Below are 16,681 nucleotides of genomic sequence, written 5' to 3'. Positions count from 1 at the left end.
CGAACGGTAAATGAGATCCTAAGCCTTAGACTAACATACATCATTCTAATTTACTAACAAGAACTTATTTATTTCAGAAGTACCCGAAACTCCGAGGGTTGTCAGTGGAATCAAACAAATAGGTAATCTTTTCATTTCAAGTATGGCTTTGAAACCGATTGATATCCGCTGGATTAGAACCGATTCTAGGCCATACAGAAAAATCATGTATCGTTTCGTATTATATCTAGTTTTCTAGGGATACAAGAATAAACAATCATAATACTAAACCATTTTTGTTAGCCCATGCCTTTGGCATCTCGGGGCTAATATAACTAGCTTTATCTTATGATTGCACATTCAATATCCGCGGAAAGCTGTTTATAATACGATGCGATAAATAACTATTACAATTTAAAAGTAAGAATTATTTCATAAAATTCATCTAATCTTTTTTATATGATATTAATAATCATAAAATCATTAGTAGTAAAGTTACCTATCAACAAGAGTATGTTCGTTAATCTGTCCGACCAAGTATCTTTAAATATTAAATAAGCAAATAATCTTTTTAATAAATTTTAAATGCAGCGATTTATTGCTATTACCTGCCATATTGAATTACTTCTTTTGTTATTGATCCACCCCTTGTTTAGTTGCCACTCAAATCACCAATATTTTTCGAGATTTAATGTTTTTATGATTCAGAACAAAAAAGATAATCTATTTTGTTGTGCATATTTGTTTGTTTTTCTTTAGATGCCTGCAGACTACCCAAGACTCAGAGGACAAACAATTGGAATTATTGAGTAGCTTCGCTGCTCAAAAGACCCAAAACTCAGAATTTAAAACCACCAGACAAATTGCATAGGACTACACTCTAAGAAATTTGTTTTGAAAAGCTAAAAATTTTGACTCAATTTTAAATTTTCTATTACATAAAGTAGCATACGGTTTTTTTGTCTGAAGCTCAAGATCTCAACTACTGAGCTGATTGAGTTATCCGTTTTAAGGGACTAGGTATGGTTTAAGGCTATTTTTGCCCTCTTCTTATCCCTTATTAATACAGAGCTGCTTAGAGCGCAACTGCTATGTCGAAATGGATTTTCTTTCGCTTCCGTCCTTGCGTTAATAGAAACCAATTTTAAAATGGTCAGAAGGACGAATAAAAAACAAATAATAGAATTGTAGGTTTTTAAAAAAATAATTAAGATCGTTAAAATTTTTAGCTTTTTCATGTAAATTTCTTAGAGTGAGTGTTTTAATTGAACAAATGCATCCCATACAATTATATATTTGAACTGGCAGGGATTTGGGGATAGGACATTGGATAATAAATCAATCTGTACATGTGGCTTCAGTTAAGGCTGTTCGAAACTTTGCGGCTGCCCCGGCTAAACCATTTATTTGAAGTTTCGAACTTTTAAGCATACATGAGAAAAGAGGGTGTAAATTATTTTTTCCTCCATTGTCTTATACCTGTATCCCTGACCCAATTATTTCTAATGAAAACCATTCCAAATATTCATAAAAAAAGCAACAACGCCAATTGTCTGGCAGATAATTTCCAGACTTGATAAGAAGGGAATTTCATCTGAAAATACTTTTCTACTTGTCTATTAATCTATTTCTTTGTTGATAATTATTACAGCAATAGCAATGATATTTGGGACTGTTGGAATAGTTTTTTTTCAGATGAAATATCCCCTTATTCCTGCACATAAATGGAATGGTTATTCAAATTTGGCTTTGGAACCAATTAATTCCCGCTTGATTAAAACTGGTTCTCAGCCATATTGAAAAATCATGTTTAGCATCGTATTACAGACAATTTCCTTCGAATATTACAAAAAAAGATCATGAAATTAATACCTGTTTTGTTCACCCGGGCCTTCGGCCCCTCGGTGTTCATAGAACTTGTTTTAATCCTATAGTTTTTCTCTTTAATATCTGCGGAAAGCTGTCTGTAAACAATATGATCAATAACTATTCTCCGGGATAAAGGGATGTGCCAATAGACGATAAATTAATCTTCCCCCCAATTATTTTACATAGAAATATCCTTTTGTATTTTTGTGGAGAATGAGGTTGTTTTATAGTCATTGTCATACCCCTTCCTGGATTATCTAAAAAAGTTGCATGTATAGAATAGTTATATTAAATATATTAAATGCATGCTTTTGGTTGTTTTAATAGATTTTTAATAATTTTGGTTATTTAAATAATGTTTAGAGTATTAAATGATTCTAAAACTAATGTTCAGCGGGTTAAAAACCATATATAAACAACATAAACTCAATAAACCCATTTGGTGTAGGAAAATTCAATTTTAAATAATAGTTTAATGCTGAAATAGCACAATTAGTTGAAATTAGCTTGGTTTCGTTTGCTTGACAAAATAGATAAATAAATTTTTTTTTAAATTTTCTTTATGGGTCCTGAATATTGGGCCTTCACGTAGAGCCTAAATAAGGGCTATAAAATTCTACCAGATGGTTTTGTAAGGAGAGTACTTTTTATTTTTTTTAAATGCCTAGAATTGGATAAAAATGTTGGTTACTTTCTCGAAAGGTCATTTCATTTTAAGAAAACCCATTTTGTCTCCAGATATTCATTCGTTAAATTTATGTTTTCTTTAATTTACAACAGTAATATTGTCTTGATAAACATTTTTCTGGCTGGCAAACAGTTTTCTTAAGGTGTTATATCCCTCCCTGGTTACTTTCTATTAAAGCTTTCACTCTTGCTGTCTCTTTTATTTTAACTCCATGGTTTAATATAGAGGTTGACAAATTATATTTATATATTTATACAGATAGAACGATTTTAAATGTGTATATTAAAATTAGAAAAGCTAAGTTATCAAAGGAAATTATTTTTTTGAAATATTTTAAATTTCATATAAATTTTTCGACCATGTTTACCTTTTTTAGAATCTAGAGCTATTTATGATTTATAGAAATTAAAGTTTTTCTCTATATACAGGCGCATCTGAAAGTCTACCTGAGAATAAACCTTAAGTTACTCATGTTAATGGTATACCTACTAAGATATAAAAGTTTTCCGGAATTTTAATGTTAGGGGGAGATTTGAAATCTGCATCAAATTTTAAGGATTTTTTATAAAATTCGTTTTTTCTATAATTCTTTATCTAAAAGCGGAAATGCATTTTAAGTTAATTAATTTTGACCAATAGGATAGGTGGATTTTAAACTACCTGCGCTCTAATAGGTTGAACGATGTACGCCATTCAATCAGAGCGCAGATTTTTTAAATCCACCAATCACAGATGCCAAAATTAATTAACTTAAATTGCATTTCCGCTTTTAGATAAAGAATTATAGAAAAAACGAATTTTATAAAAAATCCTCAAAATTTGATGCAGATTTCAAATCTCCCCCTAATTTTAAAATTCCGAGAAAACTTATATGTATATCTTAATACCTACCCTACTATTTATATTTAACTAACAAGTCTACCTTCCTATAAAACCTTGTGTTGCTTGTATTGATAGTATACCTACTCAAATAAAAAGGTAACCTACCAAGTAAAACTTTGGGTTAATGTTATTCTTGTAACTTATCTTAAAAAAAGATATAACCTAGAGAGTCTACCTAGATATAAAACCTTGTGTTGCTTGTATTGATAGCATTCCTACCCCACTGAATAGATAAACCTACTAAGTATACCTAAATATAGAACCTTGGGTTGCTAGTAATAGATGGTATACCTACCCTACTATTTAGATTTACCTAACAAGTCTACCTTCCTATAAAACCTTGTGTTGCTTGTATTGATAGTATACCTACGCCACTGAATAGATAAACCTACTAAGTATACCTAAACATAGACCCTTGGGTTACTGTTATACCTGAAACCTATCATAATAGATAGATATAACCTAGAGAGTCTACTTTCATATAAAACCTTGGGTTGCTTGTAATTTATGATATTTCTAACCTAACAAGGCTACCTTAATATAAAACCATGGGGTTGCTCGTGATTAATGGTACGCATGACTTAATCTCTCTTTGCAGAAAAAATGCACGCATTCCCACTTTCTGTCTACCTTTCTATCTATCCTTTCTATCTTCTTTCTATCCACCTATTAATCTATCCTTTCTATCTCTTTCTATCCACCTATCTATCTTTTTCTTTTTCAATCTATCTTCTAATTTTCTTGGAATTTTCTTGTAGAACAAATAGTTTTAGATCTATATTTATCATACTAAAGTAAATAGTTTACGCTATGCTGCTATGTCAGGCACATAAAAAAAATTAAAAGTAGATATAATTGTTAATTGCTTATACACATTTCAGACTACTAGATAAAGTTCATACAATTAAGGGGAACTAAGGGGATGCTTCGATAAATAACTCTAAAAAGATGACACAAATATAGATATATTTTTTTTAATTTTCGCCGATTAAATGCTGATTTTTTTACTGAATCTAAAAATACATTTTCTTACAAACTAAGAAACCTATGAAATAAAATAATTATCTACTGGTTTTATACTGAATTGGCTGCCTCCTTAAAGAGAAATATGACAATTTTTAAAATTTAACTCAAGATTCTAAAAGCATATTTTCTGTCAAATTAGTATGAAACGCGTAGATATTTGTACCCCCCCAAAAAACATTAAAATTTATTTAGGTTCAGCAGATTGTAACCGAGTGGAAGTGACGGGTGCAGATTATGCTGATTGTAACGGCATCTATCAGGTAAATTTTAAACTATAGTCTATTGTAACCGAGTGGAGGTGACTGGGGCAGATTATGCTGATTGTAACGGCATCTATCAGGTAAATTTTAAACCCTAGTAAATTGTTGGGGGGGGGGGGGGGGAGATGGGGTAGGGTGTATTATTGATACCCAACCCTCAAACTTTTCTATCTCAATTTCTTGTACTTGTAGGGCAAATATAAGCATTATTCTGGGGGGCAACAGGACGTCAGCTAAACTTACTAGGTCATCCAGAATTCAATCTTTTTATTAATAACTCTAAAAGTGCATTCATAGAGATTTTAAAGAGCAATATTTCACTATAATATTACTGGACATTTTCTAAACTATTAATCATTTAAAATTTCAGGTATTGAACCTAACTAACAATGTTTCTTTTTAGATTACAAAAGAATTTGTGGAATGGGCTCCGACAAGATATGTTTATGGTCATGTTTCTAAAGACAGGTAAATGTTGCTTATGAGCTCTTAAACAGATAATTACAAGAGTTTTAAGTAAGTAAAGGTGTGCTCCACCCCACCAAAAAAGTTACCAAAAGCTTTTTTTCAAATCTTGAAGTCTAGCTTGAAAATTGTTCGAAACCGACTAACAAAACTGGTTTTATCTTATTATTTTTCATTTTAATATACGCGGAAAGCTATCTATAATACGATGGGATAAATAACTAATACTATTTTGTGCAGAAATTTAAGTAATTCCCCCTCCCTCCAACTATTATTCAGCTATCATTAATTATACAGAGAGAAAAAGCTAAATTCTCAAAGAATGTGTTTAGTAATAAAAGTGAAATGATATTCAACTTTCTTAGGAATAATGGCATTTACAAATTGCTTTTAAAATAATTAAAGGGTTCTACTTATAATTAGTACAACTGTACAATTCTGATTGTCAAGGATTTTTAAGTAGATGGATGGGGGGGGGGGGGGTAGAATGGAGAAGAATTAGTTGCCTCCAACTTTTAAAACGATTAAAAAAATTTATTGTACAAGCAGCAAAAATATAATTAGCAGAAACCCCAATTTTTTTATTTTCCTTTTAAACATAAAATATGAAAATTTATAGAATCTTTAATAGATACTATTATTTATAACTGACGATAACGTTTATTTTATGACTCGTTTGAATTTTCATTTAATGATTTTGTCTCGTCTCGTATTTAAATCTGTGTAGAAAATAATGTCCAAACTTTACGACAAAAGGCAAAACAGCTACAATTAAATTAAAAGCAGAAAACGTTTATGGATGAGATGTAAGTCTTTAAATAGGGATGCAGTAATACATTTGCAGTTCTGTTAGCAATTTTCAATCAAATATATTATGAATTCTGCTAATTTTAAAAGCAGGTCCTTTTGCGGGAGGGATAGAACACTGAAAGAAAATATATTTCTATTAGCTTTGTCTCACGACTTGACACTCTTAACCCATTATAAACGCCATTTTCAGAGTAGTTAGTAGTTTGTCAGCGTAGCTATTATACAAGTTGTCACAAATGTTATACTGTGGGCTCTGGGGTTCAGTGGTGTGCGATAGGAATGTGTAAAAACTTCTTTTAAATTGAAATTGTAAGAATTATATTCCCCTATTTTCACTCCTATAAAAAATTACATCATACAATACAAATGACCAATGATTGTCCAGTATATATTTTACCAATGGTCAATTTAAATTTATACTGGCCTATCATTGGTCGTTTGTATGTATTACGTCATTTCATAGGCACTATAAGATGCTTACTCCCTAATAGATTAACACCCCCTATTGAGTTGCTGTACAAGCCTCTGAATGAAAGGCTGTGCTATTTTCTATATTTCATCCTTGTTAGGTTAAACTTAAAAATGATTACTGGGGTTAAATATTCAGCTTTAAAAATACACATTTCAACGTCCCGTAACAAGGTCCTTGCAAAAAAAAATATGTTCCTAGCTAAATTCTTATCAAATTACTGATAAAAAAAAATTTCAATAAAAACGATAAATATAATCTTTATAATAAAGTAACAGGATGTTTGTCTGTTTGTCTTTACCGAAGGATCTCGCTAACCGCTGAACCGATGATATGGTTTTTTCTTTACAATATACTCAAAATGTGATTGATAGAGTATCAAATTATCACATTTTTGGGAGCATAATCACAAAATTTGAAGGCAATGACCTAGATTTAGAACAATTTAATATACATACAAATTTTATAATGTCTTTTAAATCTAAAACTAACTCTAAAATGTTACGAAAACTTAGATTTACTTAGTTTGAATTGAATAATATCCTTATAAAAAGTAACAGGATGTGTGTTTGTGTGTCTCTCTGTCTGTGTGTTTGTGTGTCTCTCTGTCTGTGTATCTGTGTGTCTGTACCGAAGGATCTCGCTAACCGCTGAACCGAGCGGGTTCTCATTAACAGGGTAGCATCTCATAGGTCGGGAAGGTTAATTTTGGGGGAGGGTACCACCACTCTCCCCAGATATGTATCGCCAAAAATTAAAATATATCTTTTTGTAAATATCTCATTTTTATCACATTGCATTGGTAGATAAGTTAAGATCTACATAGTTTTATGGGGTGTATGTACCCATAAACGAAAAAAATAAAAATAAAGCCATTAACAGTTAATGTTGCTTGCAAAATGATTTGAAGTAAAAAAAAAACTTGTGCGATGAATAAATGATAAAAAGAACCTATTCATTTTTTTTGTCGCCAAACAATGCAGTTACACACAGGAATAAAAAGATCCACATGATGGAAAAAAGTTTAATATACAAATACTGCCATGTCAGGTCTGTTATATTAATTAGTAAAAGACTAGTTATATATCGCATCGTATTATAGACAGCTTTTCGCGAATATTAAAATGAAAAGTTATTAGATTAAAGCAGTTTTGTTAGCACAGGGACTTGTATTAATTTTATGATTTTTTATTTTGATATTCGTTCAAAATTGTTGTAATTCGATGCTATACATAATTTTTTATTATGGCTGAGAACCGCTTCGAATCCCCAGGAATTCAATCGGTTTTAAAGCCATATTGTAAAAGTTAACATTCTTCTGGACAAAGTTAAAACAAAAGCTTAATACAGCTGCCGAAATCTAGACAAAAAATAAAAATGATAAACCTTCATGTATTAAATTCATCGATATATTATTACTTGGATGTTGCAACAGATTTTCATGTACTGTAAATAAAGTGATCATTATAGCTGGCTAAAACAAACAATACCCTTCATCCAACCCCTTTTTTCCTACTTTAACATACTGACCAATAAATGAAGTCCATATAAGCGACCTAAATTGACGACGAATTTCCCCTGTCAATATATCCACGTATTTTACATCCATTATTAGATCATGTATTCACTTAAGTGAAAAAAAACACAAATTAATTGAATTTCCATTTTTAATTTTCTAACCAAGATAAAAACATCTGTAGGTAAATCAATAAATTTTAGCTGCTTTTCTATGAGACTTAGATAAATGATTTTCAAAGGTTTCTTAGTAAGTTTTCATCCTTGTCCTATGCCCAAATCCCTGACAATGAAATGTTTGCAAATGTAAATAATCCGTTAGATCTTTTAAGAGTCATGAAATCTTTTTTATTCACTTTTCTTAACATTCACTTAATCATATGCAGTCAGAATTCACACGGAACAAACTTTTGAAAACAACTAATAGTGCCTGCTAAAATAAATACAATACAAATGACCAATGATAGGCCAGTTTACATTGTAATTAAAGACAAAGAAAGTCCCTCAAAAAATCAGCATGTGACGTCATAAAAATGGGGGATTATCCATATCTTTTTTAGGGGATTTCTTTCCCACTCCTCCTCTCCTCATCCCTCATTTTTATGACGTCAGAATTTTTTTGGGAGACTTTCTTCGTCTTCATTGTAATTGACCAATGGTAAAATTTTATATTGGCCTATCATTGGCCATTTGTATTGTATGACGTGAATTTTTATTAGGCACTATAAGCTGCCTTTAAACATTTTATCAACATTGAAATATTACCATGAGGTCAAGTCGTTTAAATGTCAGTCATGATTACTTTTATTTTATTTAATATAGATGACAAATTGGTAACTTGGAACAATATTCTTGGATTTAACCAAGAATGATTAGAAAATAATGTATGTCCCAATCAAAAAAAAATTTGAAATCTTTCTGAAGCATTTATCTATAAATATTATATTCAAGGTTGAAAATGTTTGCCTTTCTAAAGATAAATTGGCCTAAAACCATGCCCTAACCTATTTGTAAAAATTTTCCCATATAAATATTATTTGAAATTAAATCTGTCTGTTTTTGTTATGCTTGCTATTATCCTACGCTTTAATTCTTCCTTATTTTGTATTTTCCCCAGGGAGGAGAAAAGACAATGACCATAAAAATTAATCTACATCACTTTGATCACCTTAACCATAAGATACAATGGACAGACTTCAACATATTAGAAATGGGAGATGGGTAAATTATCATCAACTGTCCTATCCCTGTGTCCCTGATATTCCGGGTTTTTTATTAAATCTCAGTCTCTCACATATATATTTTGCATGGTTCACTAGCCCGGAACAAAATTTTTAACACTCCTTAATCAATTTAGCTAGAAGATGATTAAAGTCCCTCCACAGATTATGACGTCATACGATAGAATAGCCAATGAGAGGCCAGTATACATTGTAATTGACCATGGTAAAATTTATGCTGGCCTCTCATTGTTATTCTATCGTATGACGTTATAATCTGTGGAGGGACTTTAATCATCTTCTTTTAGCTATCATATGGGCCTAAAGAATATCTAGAAGCCAAAAGCTTGGGTACTCTTAAAACATAATTTTTTTTACCACCGAATCACAGCAACTGTTGAGGACTCTAACTATTCCTCAGGACACTGTTTTTAAGTATAAAATATTACAAACCCCAACCTAACATAAAACAGCATAAAAAGTTTACATGTTCCTGTCCAATCTGAGTCATATCAAATCAATTAAATTTTGAGCCAGTCTATTTTGGTATGCATGTCTTGTTTGTTTAGTTCATGTGAAAGAGCAAATTATGGCGTTTAACCATAATAAACCAGCAAGTTTAACAATAATAAACCAGCAAGTTTAACCATAATAAACCAGCAAGTTTAACCATAATAAACCAGCAAGTTTAACCATAATAAACCAGCAAGTTTAACAATAATAAACCAGCAAGTTTAACCATAATAAACCAGCAAGTTTAACCATAATAAACCAGCAAGTTTAACCATAATAAACCAGCAAGTTTAACCATAATAAACCAGCAAGTTTAACCATAATAAACCAGCAAGTTTAACAATAATAAACCAGCAAGTTTAACAATAATAAACCAGCAAGTTTAACCATAATAAACCAGCAAGTTTAACAATAATAAACCAACAAGTTTAACCATAATAAACCAGCAAGTTTAACAATAATAAACCAGCAAGTTTAACCATAATAAACCAGCAAGTTTAACAATAATAAACCAACGCTGTTTTAACTTGTAGTTATGTTTTTTTTTGTTTTACATTCATAAAGCATATTTTGTATATGTTTGGTATGTGCTCTTTCAAGATAGGTCATAAAAATCTTTTAAAAGTTATTAATTAAAACATTTGTTGTATCACATTTAAAACTTTTTAACATAAACAATTTTTAACGTCACGAAAGCTTTACCTCAACGTGTTATCTAGCCCTTATTTTATTATGCACATGGCTAACCTAACTAACTTGAATGGACTAGCGTCTGCGCCCCGAGGTTCTAGAATCCTTAAACCATCCTTAAATCTGAAGATAAAATACCATGAGTTATTGAGATCTTAAGCTTCAGACAAAAAAAACTTACTACTTTATATAATAGGATAGCTTAGACTTAGTTTTCAATTGTTGTAAGTTTTTTCAAAGACACTCTGTATGTTCTGTATGAGCTAGTACATAATAATTTTCTTCATAAGACAACACTCACGGATATAGGGATTAGGCAATAGACGTTAAATTAATCTTTCAATTAATCAAATAACTATGTAAATAATCCTGCCATTTTGGTGGTATGTACATATTAGTGCGAAGGATTGTCATCAGAGAGAACTCGAACATTGGGCTGTCCCCAAAGTTTTATATTAACATTGTCTTATTCATTGGATTGATAACTTTAGGGACTTTTATTGAATTTTTATTGATTGGTTTATTACGTTGAGTGTCCAAACGTTGCTACCAATAATTGTAATCTACAAAAGGGGTAATTATGTATATCATAATTAGGAATGTATATGAATTTTTCGGCCATTGTCTTATACCTTTAGATCCCTCCATTGTCCTCTATCTCCCTGTGTTGAGTTGAGAGACATGATAACAAAGCACAGGATATTGTAGGCAATTTAAAGAAAACCAACAATAATCACATTGATACATACTTTTTATCAGGGCTCGGCAGCCGTGCACATTGCTGCTTGTTTTGAAAAATACGGTTTATGAAAATCAGAAATATGCAGTTTGTCTTTGTTATAGGAATATTTTTTTATGCCAGCTGCATTTTCTAAAAAAATGTTTGAGGCCTATTGCCGAGCCCTACTTGCTGTGGTTTTGATTTCTTCAATAAGCTTATGGGGTGTGGCCTTTCACCCAAGATTCAAGTTTTTTTTCTCCTTAATGGTGAAAGAAAAAAGGTGGTTGAGCTTTATAAAGTAGATTAGAAATGTTATTTAAAAAATTATAAAAATTCCAATCATTAATTATAAATAAATATAAGCACAAAAATGTTGATCAGGAATTTGTCAAATAAAAGTTATCTGTGATAAAGTAGAAATGGAGATGTTTTTTTAAATATTGCTTAAAGTAAAGCTTAAACCACAGCAACGCTTTTTGAAGTTGTAATTTAAATAAGATGTTTATAAAAGAAGTCCTCTGTTGAATGCTAAAAGTGAATTTAAAGTGTCTTTTAATTGGATTGATATAAATACAAACTATATTTGAAGAGTTGCTTTGTGCTATCGAACAAAATTTTAACGTCTATGTTAATTAAATAACAAATAAATTTGCATGTTTAGTGTTGATAATTTGTAGGAAATGGGTATTCTCCTGCCTAAATTCAATTATCCAATTGTGCAAACTAATTACAGTTAGATATATAAATGGATTGGGTTACATTGGAGGGGCATACAGAATTGGGATATACATATGAATAGTTTACATTTTACAAATACCTATTTTCATTAGGTTAAAAAAGCTTTATTATATATATTTAGTTATGTTATTTCCTTACAGTGTTTTGGGTCCAAAGCATACGGCTCCATATAACTGTCTAATACAAAATTATCTATTTGTTTATCTAACCAAATTATCTTGTCGTTACCGGTTCACTGTAATTATTGACGTAATTGAAAGGCATTTTATTTGCACTTTCAATTTGTTAACAAATCAGTTAGAGCAATTATCAAAGGGATAAATTGGTGGTTTTCCATAAAAGTGCATAGTCAAGCAATTAATGAAATGAAGGAATAGTTTTTATTTGTTTGTTTATTATATTAAGTGAGCTTAGGTTAGGTTATATTGGGTACTGGGGCAGTGTTATGGCAGCAGTTAGGTATAGAAAAAAATAACCTCCCCCTTCCCTTTTTTATTTGCATGGCAAAAAAAGTTAACGAGGAAATCATCATTCACATTATTGTATTAATATCTTTATTTAAATTCAGGTATATATTCTGGAACGCTGGAGGCTTGGGTTGGTCCATAGGAAAGCTGGAGTACCTCAAAACTGGCAGTCATTGGCATAGAAGTAAGTAGAATTATTGACCAATAATTGCATGGTTAAAATAGAATTAAATTTAAAAAAAGAGTAGCTTTAGTTTATGTCTTATGTGTTATTCATATTTTATATAACTTCGCTCCTAGACTTTGCCCAAGAGAGGTTGGAGATACATTCACAATACCTTTTTTTATATTAAAGAAACTTTTTTGTGTAGGGGGGATCCTCTTTGTAACTTCTCTGACAATTGTAAAACAATCAATTCAGAAGTTTACGAGATCTTAAAGGACATATATCAGACATCGGGATACTTCAGAATGTGTGATAGTTGACAGAGATATAAGGGGATAAGACAATGGCCGTTTGGACACTCACTTTAAGGAACCAACCAATAAAAATCAATAAAAGTCTCCAAAGTAGTTGAGCCAACCAATAAAAAACGCTAATATAAAACTTTGGGGACTGGTGTAATAAACATTATAATTTCCCCTCCCTCCCTGGATAGTTTAACCTGGACTCAAAAATACTAATGTTCATAATTTTTAGGTGGCCTGGATTCTGCAGAACCCTGGCAAGGAAATTGGGAAGGAGAGGTGGCGGTTAAATGTATTGGTAAGTATTTGAAACCTAATAATATCCGGTGGATTAGAACCGGTTCTCAGCCATACTGAAAAATCATGTACAGCATCTTATTTAAGACAATTTTACACGAATATGAAAATAAAAATCATGAAATTAATACCAGTTTTTTTAGTTCGGGTCTTCGGCTTGGGGGGTAGCAAAACTGGTTTTTATCTTATGACTTTTTATCTTAATATCCGCGTAAAGTTGTCTATAATACGATGCGATAAATAACGATTACATTTAGTCATAAATAATGTGAAACATTGTTTTCATTTTTTTACAAATTATATAAAATGCATTTTGAGACACTATTATCTCATACCATTTTATTTATCACCAAGAACCAGGAATCTAAAGGGATAAGGCAAAGGCCGATAAAATAATGTAGATCCCCAATGATGATTCACAATATTACCCCGTCTGTAAATCACAATTAGTGGTTGAAATATTTTGACAGACAACCCAATGAACCAACCAAATCAAAGTTCAATTAAAGTCCCCAATGTTGTTGAGCCAACGATGAGAAAACGTTACTATAAAACTTTGGGGATTAGTGTATTAAACAGCCCAATGTCCCCTTCCTCCCTGACCAAGAACCTTATAAGATTATATTTTTCTCAGAAGTTGTCTTACTGTCTGAAAACTTCCTTGTCTGTCGTTAGTCCATACACAATAGTTTGTCAACTTTATTTTTCACATGTTGTCAACTTTTTATAGCAATTATTGTACGTTTGTTTGTTATGATGACAAATACCAAGTAGACCGATAATGTACGTCAGTTTATTAGTACAATTAAATATTTAAAAAATATCTTTGAAAAAACTAAACCAACCCTCGTTTGTCATTGGTTTAAAATTCTCTCATATATGTACTATTTTTTTAAAAAACAGAAAAAGAAGAACAACTTTATACATTTGTATTTATGTTTAGTTATGCTTTTTAATAAAGCTTAAATGTTCTAAAAAAAATCACCAGTGGGCCACCCGTAACCACACACCCTTTATTTGTACAACCTTTATTTTCTAGCTGATACTCTGCAGGACCGTAGACCTGCAGGCTTACCTCAATCTAACTCAAGTAAGTTGTTTTTCTAGGTGGGGTAGTTTCATGAAGTGCATTTAAGTCAAGAATAGATAAGTTGTCAGCATTAAAAATAAGATAATGTATTTCTAGTATAAACTAGCACTGCGCCCCAGGAGGCCTCTAGGGGAGTTATTCGGACCTCAATCCTTCATTTTATTTTATTTTTAAATTTTGTGGGTATTTTTTTCAGGAACAATGTGTCTTATAAATGATTTGGAAAATAGTCTTAAATTTTCCTTTAAGAAGATAAACTGTAAAGTGTAAATCAGAACAGACAGAAATAACATACTGTGACTTTTATATAAGGAATTTATACATGTATTTTTATTACCGGGTATACTTTCAAGCAACAAAGTTTAATATATTCTTATAAAAATATTTATAAAACAAATTGTCCCTCCCTTTTTTATGTGTTCTTAGCGTCAATTGACCTTTATGAAATTAATTTCTGATGTTGTGCCTTGATCTATTTAAACAAATTTTAATCATCAGATAGGGTAATTTTGTTTAGAATCATTGGGGATGTGCATTAATATATTGTCCATTGCCTTAAGTATATCCCATGTAATTAATAGAATATATCTTATTTCTTATTTTCATCCTTTTATTCATATTTTATACGTAGCTGGACAAAGTGTCTCAAAAAATCAGCCTTGTGACGTCATAAAAATGGGGGATTATCCATATCTTTCTTAGGCGTTATTTTCCTACTTCTCCTCTCATCTCCCTCATTTTTATGACGTCACTTGGCTGATTTTTGAGATATTTTTTTCAGCTACTTTTATTCTGCTAATTGCTATAATTTTGTTGTGAATACAATGTTTGTTAACTTATTATATCTGCGCTACTTACGGACATTATTCTAGATCCCGGAGTCCAGTCTCAAGATTGTGAGTGGAGCAGGTTTTCAAGTTGGTCCCAGTGTTCAACCTCCTGCGGCCCTGGAGAACAGATCAGACAGAGAACGGTAAGTTACAGGAATAAGGTGTAGCCAACAAGCGAAATAAATATAAGATAATATTTGGGGTGTTACCCCATAAGAGCTTAATGAGTGATACAGAGTAGAACAATTATATAGCCCTAAAAAGCGAAAACGGAAAAAATTAGGTTCTTTAAAAGTTTGTATTATTGGTTTTGTTGCTCTATGACAGCATATGTAAACAAGGATGACAACATCCATAAAAGCGAAGCACTGAAACGGTAGGACAAACGGACATTAACACTTGAATAGTGTAAGAACTAAATAATCAGAATATAAAAGTATAAGAGTCGAAGCAAAATTGTAAGTAAATTTGTTGAAAAACTGCTTGATACGGGATAATGTTTATGGACATACTTACATTTTTAGGACTTGATTATAGAGTTGCTTCGCTTATAATATTGCCCTTTGTTGTCCCAGGAATCAATATACCAAAAATCAGAAAAAAACAGATAATTAGATCACACAAAAATTTGTTGTTAAAAAAGTAGAAAAATCAACATGTTAAAAATGGACCTACGGACATTCTGGTAATGATTATAGAGTTGTTACGCTTTCTAAATCGTATCTAACTACTATAGGAATCATCATGCAAAGTTTGAAATCGATAGAACAATTCTAACATGCCTAAATTAACGAAAAAAAGCTATCTATCTCGGACGGACGTATGGACGGACCGACGCTAATTATAGAAAAGCTTCGCTTTTAAAAAGAAGGAGAAAATTTATTATTTGTTGGGTAATGTTATATAAAATTAAAACTCTCCTTATTAAGCTAATCTAAACAATACATTTCTATTAGATATACTTTGTATGTTCAATAAAGACAAAATTATTATGGCAGATATAACCGTAATATTGCTCTATTACGGGTGTCAACAATTTTTACATTCAAATGCGTATAAAACTTGTATGAGGTTAATTCTATGACTGTTGCATTTTGAATGGAAAAGTTAAAATGGATTTTATGTGGATTGTTATATAGTATGAATAGTTGAATGTTATTGACTATCTTGTGTATGGGAACCCAGTAAAAGTGTCAGACGGATTATGACGTAAAAAAATAATTAGCAAATGAGAGGCCACTATAAATTTTACCATTGGTCAATAATGGCCTTTCATTGGCTAATTTTTTTTTTGACGTCATAATCAGTCCGACTCTATTACTGGGTTCTGTGTATGGTCTTTATTACATACAAAAATACATATTTAAAAATATTAGTACAAAAAAAATTGACACCCTGTTAAAGCTATAAGGAACAACAATAATAATTGTAAGCTTTGCTTTATGGATTTAGGAGCATTTAAATTATCTAAAACAAGAGCTTTTGTAAGCTGAAGCAGAAAGTTGTAGGTCAAATGAAAGAAAAGAGTATTTTTGGCGATTTTTCTTTGTAAAGTTGAGAACCCTTTCCCTAAATAGTTATAAACTTTCTCTGGACACCTAAAAGAAATTTCATTGTAAAAGAGAACCATATCAGTTCATCGGTTTGCTTCTTAAACTACAAAATCAGATAGACAGACAGACAT

General features: G+C 31.0%; 1 protein-coding gene across 1 annotated transcript in view; it reads left to right on the top strand.

The window, feature by feature from the left end:
- The window catches only part of LOC145321471 (uncharacterized), a 43,696-nt gene that overhangs the window by 24,571 nt on the left and 2,444 nt on the right, over positions 1 to 16,681 (top strand). Inside the window, exons 7-13 of the mRNA XM_080162892.1 lie at positions 78 to 122; positions 4,637 to 4,704; positions 5,108 to 5,172; positions 12,414 to 12,496; positions 13,013 to 13,078; positions 14,117 to 14,167; positions 15,040 to 15,140. Coding sequence (XP_080019018.1) covers positions 78 to 122; positions 4,637 to 4,704; positions 5,108 to 5,172; positions 12,414 to 12,496; positions 13,013 to 13,078; positions 14,117 to 14,167; positions 15,040 to 15,140 — 479 coding nt within the window. The remainder of the gene's footprint in view (positions 1 to 77; positions 123 to 4,636; positions 4,705 to 5,107; positions 5,173 to 12,413; positions 12,497 to 13,012; positions 13,079 to 14,116; positions 14,168 to 15,039; positions 15,141 to 16,681) is intronic.

Source organism: Acartia tonsa, chromosome 6 (assembly GCF_053477335.1).
Source record: "Acartia tonsa isolate MP-2025a chromosome 6, ASM5347733v1, whole genome shotgun sequence".
Classification (NCBI taxonomy): Eukaryota; Metazoa; Arthropoda; class Copepoda; order Calanoida; family Acartiidae; genus Acartia; species Acartia tonsa.
Note: the sequence above shows the minus strand (reverse complement) of the source record. Positions and strands in the feature narration are given on the sequence as shown.